Source organism: Camelus dromedarius, chromosome 7, assembly GCF_036321535.1.
Source record: "Camelus dromedarius isolate mCamDro1 chromosome 7, mCamDro1.pat, whole genome shotgun sequence".
Taxonomy (NCBI): Eukaryota; Metazoa; Chordata; class Mammalia; order Artiodactyla; family Camelidae; genus Camelus; species Camelus dromedarius.
The window spans coordinates 54,779,010-54,798,458 of record NC_087442.1 but is presented as its reverse complement, the minus strand read 5'-3'; the positions used below and the strand labels follow the sequence as shown (position 1 = coordinate 54,798,458).

The 19,449-nt window shown below is 33.5% G+C and overlaps 1 protein-coding gene across 1 annotated transcript in view; it reads right to left on the bottom strand.

The window, feature by feature from the left end:
- Positions 1-19,449, bottom strand: part of VWDE (von Willebrand factor D and EGF domains) — a 92,331-nt gene that overhangs the window by 52,536 nt on the left and 20,346 nt on the right. The window contains exons 8-18 of the mRNA XM_064487386.1: positions 18,572-18,789; positions 18,241-18,314; positions 16,894-17,164; positions 14,624-14,832; positions 13,492-14,459; positions 11,088-11,224; positions 8,229-8,384; positions 7,996-8,100; positions 6,344-6,458; positions 4,460-4,710; positions 3,299-3,518 (exon numbers count right to left, since the gene is read on the bottom strand). Of these exons, the coding sequence (XP_064343456.1) occupies positions 3,299-3,518; positions 4,460-4,710; positions 6,344-6,458; positions 7,996-8,100; positions 8,229-8,384; positions 11,088-11,224; positions 13,492-14,459; positions 14,624-14,832; positions 16,894-17,164; positions 18,241-18,314; positions 18,572-18,789 (2,724 nt within the window). The remainder of the gene's footprint in view (positions 1-3,298; positions 3,519-4,459; positions 4,711-6,343; positions 6,459-7,995; positions 8,101-8,228; positions 8,385-11,087; positions 11,225-13,491; positions 14,460-14,623; positions 14,833-16,893; positions 17,165-18,240; positions 18,315-18,571; positions 18,790-19,449) is intronic.

The following is a 19,449-nucleotide window of genomic DNA, read 5'->3' as shown; positions in this document are numbered from 1 at the left end:
TACTATGTCATTAATATGTATTCTTCACCAAAATAGGTCTCGTTTGCTTGATAATACCAGAGATAGAATTCTTAGACACTGACTTCTATAATTTGCTTTTCTCTTTTAAGTTTTTAAAGGGTTGATGTTCACCAATTTTTTTGCTCTTTTCTTCTAAGTGTTATTCCTGGGAAATGTCATCCGTAACTGATGACCTAAGAATTACATCTTTAATGTAACCTTCCCTCCTGAGCTCCACTTGGATATTCCACAGTCACCTCGGTGGTGAATTTATTATCTCTTCTCTCCCAAACTATTCTTCCTTATATTTCATGTGTGTCTTAGCTTGAGCTGCCATAAAAAAGTACCACAGACTGGGTGGTTTAAACAACAGGAATTTAGTTTCTTACTGTTTTGGAGAGTGGTAACTCCAAGATCAAGGTGCAGACCTGTTTGGTCCCTGGTGAGAGAGTTTTCTCCCTGGGTCCCAGACAGCAGCATTTTGCTTGTGTCCTCACATGGCAGAGAGAGTGAGTTCTTTGGTGTCTCCTCGTAAAAGCACACTAATCCTATGGGATCAGGGCTCCTCCCTATGACCTCCTTCAACCCTATTTCCTTACTCCAAATACAACCGTAATCTGGGTTTGAGTTTCAATGTATGAAGTTTGGGAGGACATAATTTAGTCCATAGCAATGTAAATGCCAATTCTGCCCACTCAATTTGCCTAAACCAAGCACTTAAAATTTAGTAACTCTCTCACCATGATAATCCCAAATCACTGAATAAATACTATCAACTTGCTTCTTTTTTTTCTTTTATTGAAGAATAGTTAATTTAGTGTTGTGGTAGTTTCAGGTATATAACACAGCGACTCAGTATTTTTGCAGATTATACTCCATTATAGATTATTACAAGAAAATGGGTATGATTCCCTGTGCCATGCAGTATATCCTTGTCACTTGTCTGTTTTATATATAGTAGCTTGTGTCTGTTAATCCTAAACCCCAAATTTGTCCCTCCCTCCTTCCCTCTTTCTTTTGGTAACCACAAGTTTGTTTTCTGTATCTGTGGGTCTGCAGAAACAGACTCAGCTTGCTTCTTTAGTGTCTCTTTCATCCATCATCTTCTCATCTTAGGTCAGAATATCTTTATATCTTTCCTATGTCTGTAATATTGTCTTAAATGCTTCTTTGTACATTTACACTTGCACAATTCCTTACCTGCAAGTGGTCCATCCTGCACGCTGCTTTAAGTAGACTTTCTCAGATGTAAACTTTATCCTGTTCCTCATCGTTTTTCAGGGAGTTGTCCACTGCGTACCCCTGCTGCTCTTGTAGCAGCCCCCCTTCCTCTCTATTCTAAGCGCACTGAATTACTCACAGGGCCCGAGGTGTGCTGTGATGTTACTTGCCTCTGTGCCTTTGCTCATGTTGTTTCCTCTGCCTACAATGAAATGCTTTTCTCTTTCTTGATCAGATACATCAAATTTAGCGGTAGTGATACTTCCTTTTTAAACCTTTGCATTATCCCTCCAGAGGGGCATGATTCCCTGTGTCGTATTCCTCTCCCTCTAGGCACTTCTATCAAAAGACACAGAACATTATACTGAACTGTGACTACTTGTCGTATTTCCTGCTATTATGCTCAAACCTACTTGGTCAGAGGATACATCTTATACATGTCTACATCCTCTGCATCTAGCTTAGTGTATGACCCTGAATGAATGCTGAATACGAGATAAAATGGAATTGAGTGATTTGAAGTAATTAAATGCAGCAAAAAACGAAAACAAAAACAAACCCCAAAAACCCAAAAACAGAAAACAAACATTTCATGGCAGGAAATAGGAACTTTTACCGTGACATGTTTTTCCATCACCATAAAGTCCTTTTGGACATGAACCACAGTGATAGGAACCAAAAGTATTGAGGCACTCTGCTCCTGGAAAGCAAGGCCCTGATTCACACTCATCAACATCTTCCTGGCAGTTTTTGCCTAGATAAAATATAGATCGAGAGTTCAAATTATTTAACTTGCAAAACACTATATGTCAAATCAAAAGCTCATTATTTGATTTCTTTTACTCTTTATGGTCCTGGTAACTCCCCAAAAGCTGTCATATATAGAGAGAAGTGTGCTGCTTTTAAAATTTACTTTATAATTAAACATTAGGTCATTAATTAGATTCTATTTAACAATAAACGAGACCCTACAAGTTTATAAGATTTTCCCTATAAATAAGACTTAAGAAGGACATTAATATGTTAAGACAAAAATGTCCATATGATAGTAGTAATTTCTATTTTGTTAAAAAATTCAATATTTTTAAAGAAGTTATTAGAAAGATTGTCTACTTAGCTTAAGAACAACTTAGTCCAGTTATTGTATTGGCTGTAAAAATCCATGAACATTTTGCAATGTTCCAGTCTTTCCTCAATAAAGTTTTTTCAGATGAAGTGCTGCTCTTGGAAATGTTTAACAACTTATTTGATGAATACATTCACAGTCGTTAATGATGGTAGCCCCTATTATACTAAAATCCATGAAGCAAACTACATTTGCATTCTTTCAAATGTGGTCTGTAGCAAAGTAGCCCCAAATAATAACATTTTTATTTTAAAATGCTGGAGAAAATTAGAGGACACCTAAATATCCTGCTTAGTTCCATTATAATGTTAAAATAGATGCCTTCAAGGAAAATATCAGCTTCAACATTTGCATATTTACTTATTTAATATTTATATCTGTTTTAATTAAAATATTGGTATGAGATTTTTTAAAAATCTTGGGAGGCTAAAGGTTGTCAGTCATATACATTTGGGGTTTCTAGAATCAGATATTTTAGGATAATTAATGAGTTAACAAATATTCTAACATTTCATTTGATTTCAACTCTAAAGATCATGATATTTTTAAATTAATGAATTGTCAATAAAATTTCTCTTAAATGATAATGTTCTATTTCCCATAGCAAATAGCTTTATTATTCTACATTATATTTCAGTATTAATATATTTAAATACATTTCTACCTACCCAACATAGATAGAAATGTTTAGAAACCTGCAAAATACAATACAGACATAAAATATTGTCATTCAAATTATAAAAATGAGTGAAATTATAAGAGTATATGTAAAAAAAGGATATGGATACCAAATGTGTTTGTGATGAGTTTTACTAAGATTTAAAAATGTGCATTAAAATCTTTAAGACCATACATTTGCTTGACTAATGTGTAGATTACATGGGAAGCTAAGGAGCTTTCCTTTTGAATTTGTTCATATCCTAATTTCATTCATGAGGAACCAAAACTTACCTTTGAGCTCAGGTGGACAATCACAGGAATAACTGTGAAAACCACTAATGCATCTGCCAAAGCCACAGGGGTTTGATTGGCATTCAGTGATATCCACTTCACAAAGACTGCCCTGAAAACCAGGCAAGCAGACACACAGGTACGCCCCACTTCCTGGAGGAAATTTAGTATCAGACACACATGATCCCCCATTCAAGCAATCACAAGACTTCACAGTCACCTGTAAAAGAAACAAAAAGTAAATGTTTTATTTTGTCATAAAATTTATGTCCCAGAAACCATGATAGGCATGTATATTTATGTACAAGTAGGACCAGATTACTTGTTTTGCAAAAAAGCAGAAAACCTATATATGTATATATTTAATGTAAAATAGTATTTTAAAAGGCAGTTTAATAAAGCAATTATGCCCACTCAAGAGCACTGGCAAAATATAAATGCTAGGGATACATTTTTAAAATGTTACAAGATGATCAATTTCTATCATGTAGGCAGAACAACTGGAAAAAAAATCCTTAAATTGGACAGCAGTTGGTCATCTGACTTATCCCAAAATCTAGCAAGTAAACAATCACTTGAATTATCTAGTTAATATGACATAGTACACAATTGTCCTTCATGTCATTACTTCTCTGTGAGAGTGTATCCTAAGTTTCAAGTGAATGTAGGACACAATGAAAGTGAAAGAAAATACAGTTTGCAACTAGTTATTTCCAATATTTGTAATCTTTTATTGAACTATAGTTGACTTACAAAATTGTGTTAGTTTCAGGTGTACAGCAAAGTGATAATATTTATAATCTTGACTTCTAATTCAGATTCTTTCACTTGAAAGAAAAGGACATAATTACCGATCTTAGGTTTGTCACAGATCTTTCATGGAGATGGACATGAATTCACTCTTTATCTTTAGTTAGTTAAGTTAGTTACAGAAGAAAGTGGTCTAGGAATTAGTAATTTAAATCCATGCTCTGAAGTTGAGACTTTCTCTAAGGTTTTAAATTCTTGCAAAAAATATTCAAAATTTTGGCAGTTTAATTTTCCAAGAAATGTTTAATTATTTAGCTCCTCTTGACAAATTAAGAATATAAATTATATTTTAAATTTAAAATTGTTACTACTACTGTTAATCAAGCAGCATTTATGAATTATAAATATTACCTCAATCATGACTCTAGTTTCAGCATTGCAGTCATCATTAACCAGGAGGGTAAATTTCTGGGGAGTTTGTGACTCTGTTTTCCATTTAAGAAGTCCTGCAGAGGAAACATTTGCTCCTTCAGGAGCAGAATCCAAGGTAAAATGGATGTCAGAGCCTTCTGGATCAAAGGCCATGAACTGGTACATAAAGTTCTCTCCATAAAACGTCTGTAATTTATCTTGTGGTATTTGAATAACGGGGGGTTGGTTTTCTGTAACAGAGAAAACATTTACTTTTGTACCTGTGTGGAAAAGGAAAAGGAAAAGTATAATACTGAGAACTCCAACTGAGGCAGACATTTTGATAAAGTTTGAACTGTTCTAAAATTTCCATTACCTGCTTTCATTTGTTTTTTAAAAAAAATTCCAAATAAATTAAATTTCCTTCTTAGGAAATGTAAAACTGACAGGTGCAAGTCTCCAGGCTTTGCTATGAGAGTGTAAAAGCACTTTGGATATGGCATAAAATACGTAAGTATGTTTGCATTGCCCAGACTAGATGCACCTCCTCTTCTGCCTGAAATTACTTCTCAGTGTCGACCATCTCGCTTCTTGCTCTCTCACTCTTTCTTCTTGGCCAGCTATTCTTTTCAGCTTTACTTTCGCCCTTACACCTCCTTTTCTCTATCCTTACTATCCAAGACTGAATTATTCATTTGACTCTCTGAACCTTTCCTCACTATACCTGCCTCCCTAGTTTATAATAATTGGGAGCCACTTAGACATACCAAGTCAGATTGGCAGTGGTCCTTTTAGTGTCCAAGCTGACACACTGGAATGTGAGCTATTCAGGGTATGTGGCTATAACAGTGCACAGAGCTTCCTTTATGCTCATGAAATGATTAAAAACATATTTTTACATTGCCATATTAAAAAATGCCCCCCTCCTTACCAGCTGGCTTAACAGATAGAAAGAATAGCCTTTTTCTTTGCACTGAGCACACACTGCTTGCGTCGACAAACCACTGATGGAAGAAACCGTAGTTTTGGCTCCCATTCTGCCCCTGTACATCCCTATACTATGTACTGATTTTAACTTCCTCACCTCTCAATATGAGGGGCTTGGAACAGGTAATTCAAGACCCCTTATGTCTTTGAACATTGTGACTCTATGATGAATCAGTCATAACAAAGCTATTAAAACCAGAATAAATGTAAAAAGCAATTCAGAAATTATAGTGTGTTTCTCTTGTCTCTTGCACTAAATTCTTTCCCAAATTCCCACTATCTTCCCATAATATCCCATGAGCAATGAATCATCTGACATGGAGTCTAACACAGTAATGAAACTTGCACATACAGTAACATATATAATGATATTACAAAGCACTGTGTAAATATAAGGTTTTATGACTCCTTAGGTAAAATTACAAGGCACCAGGGAGTAATTATAGCTTGTTGTATCTTATGATGTCTGGTCTTATGACTGAGGAAAAAGAATGTGAGGAACACCTATGTGGAATCATGCACAGCTGTATTTAAGGAAGGGAAGAAATTATATGGATCATGATTATAATTTGGCATTTTTGAGGTGGAACAAAGTATCCAGAAATCATCCATACCCAAAATTATACTCACAGAGTCACAGAATGGTAGGGCTGGATTTGTATTCCTTATCAAATATTAAAATAAAAATACCATACCCTATTGTACTATAATCATACAGATTATATAAACTAAAAACATTTCATCTTACATTTCCTTTCAACAAAGTAAATTATTCAGTTAGGGAAAATCCTAAATTACTTGTGTTCATCTTAAACACATTTGTGTACCTCATGGTTTAAAATTATTTTAAAAATCATCTTGTAGAGGAAATATTTGGATTAAAAAAGAATAACTTACTTTCTAAAAATGACCAAGTAAATTTTGAAATTTCAGGTCTACAAATCGAACAAGGGCTGGTAGGATTTTTATCCCCTTCAGTGTAGCAGAATCCATCAATAAGGCAAACATTTTCCTGATGGAAATTTTTTAAAAAGGAAAACATCAATCAAGATAAAACTGTAGTTAGTGTTTAGGAAAAAAACCGCAGTGTACATAGAAGGATAGTAGCATGTAAGTTGATGATTCCAGTGAATGCATTTTACAAATCTGTTTTGATTGGGAAACCTTTTTTCATGTGTCCTGATCATAAATGCATGTTAGAAAACAAGTAATTTACTTCATGTGTAAATATGTATGGAACTGATCAACATGGAAGGAATAAGAAAATACATATAATAGCATCTCTGTGCAGAATTATAATTGATAGCTTATAAATAACATGGAGGAAAACACCTCTTTTCTTTTTGTCTTTTCACTGCTAAACTCATGCTAGAATTGTTTTATATGTAAAGATATTAAAAAGACTATTTCCTTTGCACATCTAAGTATCACGTTAGTTCATAGTTATCCTCCCTACTTCTCAGAGACCACAATGTCCTCTGAACATGGAAAAACTAAACCAGATCCATGGCATACTTATCCATACTTGATAATGGATATCAATACACAAAATAGTGGAGAGAGGTGCTGATATGCAAAGAAATAATCCTAAACATAGCGATTTTTAACCTGGGAAGAAGACCAACTTTTGTTCAGGATATGTAAACTTTGCTCACTTTAACAAATCTCTTTTGACATCACTTGGAACATAGCACAAAAATAAGAACAAAAGAGTCCCAAGAGGTTAAAATAATTCCGAATAGCAACATTTTAAAAGTAAATATTGTAGGACATGTGGAAATGTAATATGTGGGAGAAAATAAAAATCAAACAACTTCTCAAAAACAGAAATTTCTTATTGATATGATCTGATTACTAGTCTCAAGGAAAAAAGATTTAAAAATTTAAAATAATAACAATTTTAATTTCCATATACATAAATATTATTTGATATACTTTTAAAGAGTCAAGTGATATTATATCCATGGTATCAGTAAAATCAGCAACTGATATGTGAAAGAAACCTGTTGATAAGCTCGGTAGACTGGATATATGTTAAGAGGTTTGAGGGGGAAGAGTCAGCTCAGGGTGCACTGTTCTGCAGTCCCTCAAGTGGTAGGAGATTATTTGCTTGGTTCAATGATCTCAGTTGCCACAAGAAACTTCCTGTAAAAGTGTTAGCCTCTCACATTTTACTAACTCTATCCAAACGCATGTCACTTGCCACAAAGAAGACTGAGTAACCATAAAGTGATATTCTATTCGAAAATCACTGTTAATATTGAAAAATGTACATAGGAATGGAAAATCAATCTGAACCTACTCCTTTTATTTTTTAGGAATAAACAGCCTCCCACTTCAAAATTTTAAAGGTAGACACCTCTTCTTTGTGTTTTCAACAAGAGTAGTGGACAGAGGGACAATTTTGATTACCTTTGCATAAACTTGAGGAAGGCTTTTCTCTATTAGTATTTCTGATATGAAAGTGAAAACCCACATTAATATGCCAACAGCATGAGAAACGAAAATACCTATGATGTAAATGTGAAAATAACTGGAAAGATACATACCTTTATAGTACACGAGTCCTTTTCCTGGAGACCACAAACTTGACAAGCCCCATCATATATGGTCATTAGTTTGGGATTACTAAATTTATAACCATCATTAGATACCTGTAAGATGGATATAGTTCCATAATAAGCTAATTTGTTCTAAGTGTAGTTTCACAAATTCATTATGAAATTTTAATACCTAAGTATTCACTTTGTTTATAAATATGAGTCTGTCTTTTCTCTTTTACCTTTAATTGCCACTTCACAATTGGCATCTCACCCATCAGATGCATGGTACCAGACTGCTCAACATCAGTGGGCAGCTGACAATCAACAGTCCTGCTATTTTGAAAAATAGTATGTGCATAGACGGCTTCTCCAAGGATCCATTTACTGTTATTGTACTGAAGGCATAATGAGAAAGCAATTAACCTCTGTTAGATTATGGAACTACTTTGATAGTGAATTACATATAATCAAAGTACAAATTTTAAAATACATGCCTGGTATAATGGAATATATAATGAATAAAATGTGACACCAACAATGAGTTTTATTCAGAATAATGAAAAACATATGCATCATAATTTGATGTAAACAGCTTCTAATGACTCACGCATTTCTTGTGGGCTCAAATCAAACCAATATTGGCCATATATGATGAGTCACTATGCAATGAGTTTTGCAGCAAGAAGAAACATTTGATTATATAGTTGACAGCAGACTGATTTTCTGTTCAGAAAATCCTTCGTTTCTCTTGCTCCTATCTTGCCTTAAAACTGCCCTTTTTTGCCTCCATCTATATGGTTCTCATAGGACCTCTCATGTTCTTATATGACCCACCTCCCGACTACACTTGGCTTGTCCAGGGGTGGACCTAAGCCAAACCGATGCTTCAAATACTTAGGATATTTTAACTTTGTATCAGAGTGGATGTTGGTCCAGTCTGCCTCTGGTGGCTTTAATTGGAAGATAAAAAATTATGGAGCTGCTGGCGGCCATGTTTTTTACTATGTGGAGAAAGCTCATTATCTAGTGAAAGGGAAAAATGAAGTCCACAAAGAAAGAAAGCAGAACTGTGACAGACAGATACACACATACACAAATGCAGACATACTGAGTGTTTGTGGTGTTCGAGTCCTCAGTTTAAGACTTTGCCTGAGAATTCAGAAACTACATTCTTTTCCTCATTCTGTGAAAAATGCACTATCCTCATAATAGATATCATTTTTGCTCAAGCTAATTTAAATAAATTCATGTATCCTGAAACTAAATAAATTCTAACCAATTCACCCTGTTTAATAACTCACTGGCATATTATTCTTGATTTACAGTTTAAGTGCTATTTTTCAGCATTGAAATGCATTGGTGTCTAAAGAAGAAAAGCAAGAGTAATTTTCTGGGTACTGGTAACTACAAAGAAAACTAAAAGAATGTATTTTATTACCAAAATTTAAATTTAGATTTTTAAAAAATTTATGGCTGTAGAATGTTATTTCTTAGAAATGGAAAGGAGCAGGCTGATGCTTCAATATGGTTAGTCAGCAGGAAAAAGAAAAGGAAGGCAAGAACACCCTAGTCTGTGGCTGGTAGAAACTATCCTGCTGAAAGAGTGAGCACCAGAATAAATCTCCATATTTGAGGGGGTATGTAGTCTGGGCTGAGAGATACACCAGTGGTTCCCCTCCAGCAGAGGGGACTGGTAACAGTGTCTCAGTGTAGTCATGACACTGACACTTAGATGAGTGCAGTGTCTCTTGGTTTCGTGTGCTGAAACAAAACTCCAGGCAATGACTGGGAATACAGGGGCTATTTCCACCCCTTTCTTTGGAAAGCCTACGCTAAATGTGGAATAAACCACCCAAATAAGTATATAACTAAAATCAACTAAAATCAGCCAGAATGTGATGGAAATTTAAAATGGAATACAAATATTAAAAAATAAATCTAACTGTATCACAAATAAAATACATTAACACTCTAAACAGGGTAGGAAAGAAAATAGCTAATCTGGGTAAGTTTGGTTTTGGCTAGTGAATATATTTTCTTTCTTTCTATAGTTCTGTATAGTGTTAGAGAATCCCAGATGTACTCTTTATTTATCAGATATTTGGAGAAAGGAAGCAGTATGAGAAAAAATATTACAGCAAAAAATGTTTCTTAAAGTAAGTACAAAATGTACTTTCCAAGAGAATATAAACGTATGAAGTTCCCTGTTGACAAATCACTTAATTGTAATGTGATGTCATATGGTTTATTCTGCCAAGAACAATATAATGACTATTCTCGAGTAATACTGAAGTGATGAAATTATACATACATTTTCTATTGTCTCATTATTTCATTGGGGTTAAAATATTTCATGGCTCATTTAGAAAGGCTCTGCTCATAAAATCTTGAAATAAGCATACTTCTTGTGTATAACTATTTGATAAAGACACATACTAAAGTTATCTCCCTCTTAAATTCTCAATCTCATAATCAGTTTACAGACATAGTAAAAAGAATGCTAAAAATATGATTTATACTGTTTTAAGTTTTCAGCTTATCCATGTAATAAGAACTTTCTAAATTCAAAGCACTTTCCTTAAAACAAATTCCCATGTGAATAAAGGTATACCCTGTAAATAATCATAAAAAATAAGATATATTTTGATACACTAATGTTCAAACTGAATGATCATGTCTGACTTTTGTGGCCTGAAGAAAGAAAAGCACATTTGGTTTGTAAGAGGAAATTGTTCATTTCTCTATGTCCTGTAGTTCATGTACAGTGTCTTAGATAAAGATGGCCTCCATTCTTTCTGAATTTACATTTCAATAAATACAGAAGCTTACATATCAAATTTGATATTATTTTAATTTCTTACTATAGCTGAAATAGTGAGCCAATACCTCAATAAAAATGATATAAAACAGTTTAATACAGTTAACAAATAAGGAATCTTTAAGGTTAAGCAACTTAATAATTTTCCTGCTCAGCTCTCTGAGAGGATACAACATCCTTTGGGATAATCTTGCCTAATTGATACTCCAAATTAATCTAAGATAAAATCAATCTGACTAACTCATAAACTTAGTTGTTTTCACCACTATAATTAACATACCTGCAGTTTAGTCACCTCACATTTAATTGAAGGCGATTCTTTGAAGCCTTGACCAAAAACTCTCACCATCATACAGTCATGTTTTCGAATATCACAGAATCCAGCATTTTCAAGTTCTATAATTTCAGGAATCCTGTCTTTGGAAGAAAAGATTAAAAACTAGGACATATCTTCTCTACTTCCAGAAAAAAAGCTAATTATTTTCAAGACTAAAATTAAAAGCATATGCAACATAGTATTTTAAAGTCTACCCCAAATATTAATTAGCACATTAATTAAACTATTACATGTTAAGAGTAATCTGATATTAAAAGAAGTGTTACCTACTATTCAAACCAATAAAAATAGCTTTACAGATACCACCAGTGCCTAATTATACAGGTTTATTTAATGTTTAAATAATATTTCATATGAAATAAGTACAAGTATTAACAAATTACTACTACAATGGCCTATGTTTTGGTTTTGCCATTTTGGTTTGTGTTATGGAGACAGTTTATAGAAAAAAAAACCTTTGTAATAAGATAGTCTAGTTAGTCATGCAATGTATTAAAATTTTTAAAAAAATCTTCATTTAAGCTTTAGAAAACAATTATCAAACTTTGGGCATGCTGTTGTTCCAGTATTGCTGATACTTTATCATTGCTATCCTACATACTACCATTATCTTAGGTGTACTTCTCAGTCCTAGGAGAAAAAAATTTCTTTTGGCAGTCAGAATTAACTGACCTTCACATGGTTACATCTGTGGTTCTGGTTTTGGTAAGATCATTCACTATCTCTGTCAGCAAGATCTGTTTGTCAAAATAGATAAATGCAATATAAAAGTAATCGAGTCTTTTGTCTAAGTATTGGCAAAATTTAGGTGAAATAGCTTTACTAGCGGTAGGATATAAAAATCCTAAATTATGTGTATTCAGAACCCTAAAATATTTATGAAAATTAAAAAAAAATGTTTCTCTTTCCTATATTCAACAAACGTTTATTGAACAACTGCTGTTTTTCTGGTGTTATTCTGGAGATTGGAGATGTGGTAATAAACACAACAAAGTCCTTGACTTCACATAACTTACATTCTAATATGAGAAGACAAAAATAAGCAAATGAAAAAATAAAGTAAACCATGTAAGGGTTTTCAAGGCAATGAAGAAAAAATTTATTAACTCTGTTAAGGAAGATAAAAGCCATGGGGTTGTGTGAGAAAAACCATTTTATTTAAAATGGAAGGATTCTCTGATAATATGATATTTGAATAGAGAAGGAAGTTAGTCATAAATATATGTGATAGAAGATTGCTCTGCAGGGAGAGGGAGCCATAGTGCAAAGGTCCTGAGGTAGAAGCAGGCTTGCCTTTTTTGAGCAAAGCAACCACTGTGAATACTGGAAGGTAATTACTGGAGAGAAGGAATACTGGAGAGAATGGTAAATAAATTCAGTGAGAGAGGAGTCTCAGATTATATATGATCTTCTAGGCCATGGTAGGGCCTGTGAATTTTACTCCTAAGATGAAAAGCCAATAGAGGGACTTAAGCAGAGGAGTAATATGATGTGACTTGCATCTCCAAGGGAATCACTTTAGCTGCTGCATGGAAAAAAAAACTGAGAGAATCTATAATAATCCAGGTGAGAGGTAACAGTGTCTTGGACTAAGTTCGTAACAGGGAAAGAGATGAAATTCTTTGAAGCTAGAGCTGGATTTGCTGCTAATGGATCAAACATAAGGCATGAATGAAAAAGAAAAGTCAAAGTGACTACAAATTTTTAATATGAACAATTAGAGGAATGAAGCTTGCATTTATTAAGATGGAAAAGGGCAGGTTGGTGGTGGTAGTAAGAAAATCAGGAGTTATTGGTTTAGTGGTTAACAGAATCAAATTGACTTTTTCAAGTGTCTTTCTGTGATATAATGGGACAAAATAATTTGTACCATTTAGATAAGTTAGGGAAAAATTAAGTGAATTAGTATAATTAGGAAAATATTATAAACGCTGTGCTTAAAAATACTAAAATTTGAGTTCTGAAGAAACTGATTATTCTCTGCAAGTAGAGGGACCAGCTATGTGCAAAGGCCCTGGGGGCAAGAGAACCTGGCATTTTAAGGAACAGCACAGAAACCAAAGTGGGTGGAGTAGAATGAGCCACAGGGAGAGTAACAGGATGAGCCTCAAGAGATGCTGTGTGCCTGATCATGCTGTGTCTTATAGGCTGTGATAAGTACTTCAGCTTTTACTCTGAGTAAGATGAGACATTTCTGGAAAATTATTAACATATTAATTAACATAATTTGAGTTCTTTTCTGTATATAAGCTGAATAAAGCCTGTTAAGATACTGAAGCTATAAAAGAACAAAGTTTTCATAATCAAACAACATACACAATATCAAAGTTGGAGAGTATTTACCTACCATGCGAATCACTGCAATCATAGGAACTAAAGCCTGGGGAGCATGCACACCCCCATTCCATACACTGCCCGTGGTCACTGCATACATTGGGGCATTTTAATACCAAGAGAATGTCTTCAATTGACTTGCTGTATTCTTTTCTGTTACGTCTCCCCTCTTCCAAAATCCTCTTTTCACATTCATTTTCTATAAGGGCCACACCTGCTTCTGCCCAGCTAAGGTCATCTTTTAGGAGAACATCCTTAACACACATCTCTATAACACTGTCCAGTCTCTTACCAAGAAAGGCAAGACAGAGCCTTCCTATGCTGGAATTGGCAAGAGTCTGCTGACACAGTGCCAACGTGCTGTGTTCGGTGAGGCCAGATGGTGTGGGCCACGTGGGGACAAACTCTTGGTGGATGTCCTCAGTGTGGTCCTCAGGGAAAAAGTAAGCAAACTCTTCTAGGTCACTTTGGCTGAGACTTTGGAATGCAAACAATGGAAGAAACTCATGGAAGTTTTGCCGTTTCCCTCTGTTTTGTTGATCCCAGCTTGTTTCTTGGCTGTGATTACCCTGCTCCTGTGTATGTCTCCCCTTGTCCAAAGCTTTTGGTGCATCTTCTTTTTCATTCTCAGGATGTTTTTGTAAATTTAAGTCCAGATTGGTTAGGTTCACATACTTCTTTTCTTGAAGAAAGAAATCTAAATTATTTTCTTCTTGAGACTTACGCTTATTTATTCCTCTGACAAGAGTTTCTGAATTAATATATTCAGAGGTGACATCTAGTTCTGGTATTAAGGAAGAGAATTGGACATATCTAGGGTCTTTGCAAGCGGATCCAATTTCTGATTGAGAAGCACTATCCAGATGATTAGAAGATGGGTACAATGAAGCAGTGTTCAATGAGCAGCTACAGTAGGATAGTTTTGTAGGTGATGGCGGAGAAATTGGCATTGTGTCAAACATGCTTTTTCCTGGCAATATCCTTCCAGATGGAAAACAGAAAAGAACAGTAATTTGGACAAGAGCATTTTTTTCTCACTAATGTGTTGCCCCCCCCCACCAAAAAAGCAGGGTATTGAGTCACTCACCACTCACTTTAAGTCAAATATTAATACAATAACAAATGAAAATAATTTACTTTCTTACCTCCATTCATTAATAAAAGCAAAACAGTTATTAAAAGTTTGATCAATTTTGATCCCATTTTTATCATGGAAATCATTTTCTGGGTTTTCATCAAAGGTGCCACAAAGTCCCAGAGTGTTTCTGTAATCTAAACTAGGGGCTCTGATTGTTAAACTCATGCCCCATTCACTAAGATCAGCACGGATAAATGCTCCAGAAGAAAACCAGACCTGAAATACAGAAATAAAAGATGTTTAAACAATATGCAGTATGGATTAAGGAAAAAACTAGTATTTAAGAAATAAATTAATTTATTCCTTTAATATAAAAAGAGAATAGAATAGTTTAGACCACAATTTTCCTTTTAATACTATATGTCAAAATAAAGAGTTTTTGCATTTTGCTGGCTTAAAATTTGGTCTCCACATTGATCCTTTCATTGAGGTATTTTGTTTACACCCCTTTCTTTAAATAATTTAAACTAAAGTAAATATTTTATAATTAAAACAGCTAGAAATCCTGAGGATAATGTTTACCAAGTAATGTCTCTGATAATAATTATTTAATATAGACCTAGATGGCCAAGTAATTAATTTACACAGATAAATGTAATTCCAGGGGGGTGTGTATTCCTGTGGTTAACCAGCATTCTCTTGCAGCCAGTAAATAAACAGAATCAGAAGCCAAATTATACCAGAAACTTGCTTGGGGAGTTGGGAAGGAGAGCACAGGGTTTGTTGAATCATCCGTGCTATCTGACTAAGATCCTCCTCACAGGAGGCTCACCTCTCCCAGATCCGGGACTTGGACGTCTATTGAAAATCACTGAAAATATGCCACCTGTGTTTGTTCCTCTGTCCCTCCTCCCCCTCTTAAATTTTTTAATTGAAAAATAGCATTTTCTTCCTTGTTATAAAAATGGTAAGTGTTCATTACAGAAAATTATTTAAAAGGCAAACAAACCTTACATTACTACTCAATCTGAGGTAGCTACTATATTTGGTGCAAATTCTTTCAAAACATCTCCTATATTCCATTAGTATCTTTACTTATCAATAAATATCCATTTATTCCGAAATTTTCATGACTTAAAAGTAACCTATTATGTGATGTTATTATATTTAGCGTTTTGGTTAAGCTCTTTCATTCATCCCTGATTACTTGTAACTTTTCTCTCTTGGAGAAATGCAATGAACACCACTGGGATTCTGCACATCCTTAATTATTTTATTATGATAAGTTTTTAGAAGTAAAATTTTTTTTACATTTTTTTATTGAGTTATAGTTAAAATTTCTTGAAAGATGACATGCACAGATTCAATTTATTATATACGAATACGTCCTCCGGAAAGGCTGTAGCTGTTTCTTCTTGCCAATACTGTATGAGAAGCGTTTGCTCTGCATTTCTTTGGTAACTAATGAGGTTGAGATTTTCATATTTTTGTTGATTATTTGTACTTTTTGACATTTGTCAGTTTTATTTCTTTTGTGAACTGCCTGTTTATATTACTTGCTCATTTTAACTGGAGTGCTGATTATACATTAGTGATAGATGAGTGTTTTCTACATTAACTGAATGTTTTATATGTAGCAAATATTTTCCCAGCTTGTGATTTGCATTTTGTTTTTTGATGATGGAATTCAAGTATAGAAAGTTATGTTAAAAATTATTATTCATCTCAATATTACAAAAACATTCTCCTGCATTTTCTACTACTTTCATTTAAATTTAAATTTTATCCACCTGGAATTTTTTTGGGAGATAAAAGAAAGATAATCTTAGAATGCAAACAGTCAGCTCACAAATATGAAGTATTTTTTGAAAATATTAATGTATATATAATCTTGGATCTGTTTCTTGATTTTTCTAATCCCTTTTGTGCATCTACCGGTTTATTCCTGAGGCAGACCATCTGTATTCATTTCAAAAATAGGTTAGCTATTCCTGAATATTTATTCTTAATTATATATATTATCTTCACCTAATATACCGTTTATTAGGCACTGTCAAAAATATTTTTTATGAATAACCCACCAGGTTATCATACTGAAATCTTAAGACACTTTAGACTTGACAATTTTAACTATGTTGTGTCTGTTTGTGTGTGGTAAGTGAAAAAAAATTTTATTCCTTCTAAGATCAGTGTTAATTGAAAGCTATTTTCTTGAAAAAACTCATACTGAAAAATAATGGTTCCTAATTTAGTAGAGATGAAAAGAAGCTCAAGACTTGAATCCAAAATCTGTATAAAAAATGAAAAATACTTTTAACAGTAAAGAATTATACATACTGTGACTTTTCTTCCTAAGTAAGATTCACTTATCTTGATATTGCTGGTTACGTCGTGGCTCTTTACAAATAAATATGGCTGTGATTCATGTAGCTGACCACTGCACATGTCTAAAGAAACTACATCACCTTCTTCTTTGGCAACAAAGCCACAGTTACATGACACAGGATAGTGAAGGCTTCCACAGTCCCACTGACGTACATGGACTTCAAAATCACGTGACATACTCTTATAAAGCACAAACGTTCCAGTCTTGAAGTTATCATACATCCTATAATTAACAAAAGTCGATTACATTATGCAAACCAAAATGTATATTAATTTATACACATTCAATATATTTTGATGCAAAAATGAAAAAAATCTATGCTTCTAATAGCTTTATATACCGCAGGCAATTATTTGTAGAGTACCGAATGAAACAAAGTCATGATCGACACCTAAACCTCTCACTACTCTTTCCTTCTCTTTCATCACTTGTCAGTCCTTACTGTCAGCCTTCTCTTTGGCCACTGCTTTAGTTTTCTTCATAGTAACCATTTTCTCAGATACACTGTATCTTTTATTTATTAATTGTGTACACTTCTTCACCCATACAAAGGTAAGCTCCACGTGAGCAGGGAACGGATGTCTGTTTTGTTTGTTGCCATACCTCCAGTAGTTAGAACAGGGTTTGTCACTTAGGTATTGCACAATCTTGATGAATTGTAACAAATTAATCACCATTATGCCTTCTTGAGGTATTTCCACTGAAATTTCTAAGCCTTTGATTATAATCATAAAGGATCTTGCATGTGGGATCAGTTGCTACAACTTTTCAATAGTTGTTCAAACGTTTGGAATTTCATTTGTTATTGGAGGGGTTCTATATCTATTAGCTCATATTGAATAATTTTACTAACAATGATCACATTACAATTTTTAAAAGAATAAATTACTTTGCTTCATAGGGGAAATTATGATTCAACAATGAGGTGTTCTTATTATTTCTATAGCGACATCTTCAAATGTATTCCCCAGAACAGAATAACTGAGTTTAAATCCTTCTATTGCAGCTATTAATAGCAAGATAGCTTAGATTACTTTTTGGTCATTTTGCTCATTTTACTTTAAGTTCCAAAGGTAGATATCCAGGTATTCATGATGGCTAAAATTTCCCCTGAGTATCCTTGCAGTGAATTAGAAGTGATTAGTTTTTTAAATAATTATAATGTGTTAGTTTAATCATCTTGCCTAAACCTTAAAGATTATTTAAGTATCATGTAGAAATAATATGATATTTAAAACAAAATAACAAAATCCAAAAGAAACACAAACTAATAAAAGAAAAAACTTTCAGGAAATTACCTGCCGTCAAAGGTAATTATATGTGGGTCAGTAAATGAATAGCAGTAAGCAGTTGGGACATCGTTTACTCTGATCTTAAAAGCAAAGAAATTGTCAGTAAATATTACCATTGGTTGTTATTTAGTGATATACAGTAAATTTCCTAGCAATTGCAATGAATTTTCAATTAACTGTTGTGTTTATCACAGTTACTGAAAATGGAATCATTTAAAAACTGAAATAGCATATTAAATAATTTTGAAATGAAACGTTTACAAGGTATAGTGATAAAATACACATATCTTTTTTTTTTAAAGCTTCGTTTATAAAGGTATTTTTGTAATTTCTTAACCTGGATGCTGTCTGGAATGTAGCTGTTCCACAGGAAATCGTCACTAACTATAGGTTCCACTACAATACTTGTAACTCTATTTCCATCTCGAGAAAAGTCTGTTACAGCAGTGTAGTACACAAAAGCAAGGCTGCATGTTCCATTAACACAGGATGATGTCCGGTGAAGGTCCACGTGGCAGGAAGACAGTGCCAAATTTAAGCCTAGATGTTCTTTGCCTATTTTAATGAAAAACACATGGAAATTTTTCCTAAGATAATATACCTAACAAAGCATCTCATAACTCGATTAACACAGAACACTGAATTGAGAGATTACTTAGAAGCTATGATTGTAATATTTGCCTAAATGAAACCAAGTGTATTGAACTCTACCTGATCTTCACAAATAATTAATCAATATATATATATAAATATGTAACTATTTTCAATAGGTCATAAATTCATATGCACCTGGATAAAATTCAGAAGAAATATTAAATTTATCTTTGTTTCTGTAAAAAAATTATAATTCTAACACTAAGAAACATAAATTAACCTTTTTCTGCCTAATAATTAGGCCTTGGGTCCAGATATGTCTTAGGACTTGAACTCATGTTCTATCCATTGAGTGATAGCAGCAATCACTGATACAGAGTTCATCAAACAGATTTAATTATTAATACAGAGTTCATCATTTTAAAAAATAGAAAAATCAAAACCAACTGAGTAATAACCTGCTACCTCTTTCACCTCCCAAATGTCCTAATATATTCAAAACTGTGAGAAGCTTTCTTATCTATGGAACAAAGAGCACACACACAAAAATAATTTGGAAAGAAAATGGTAACAGAAGAAAAGAAAGGAACTCCAGGGATTTGTTTAAACAAAAAGGATAGA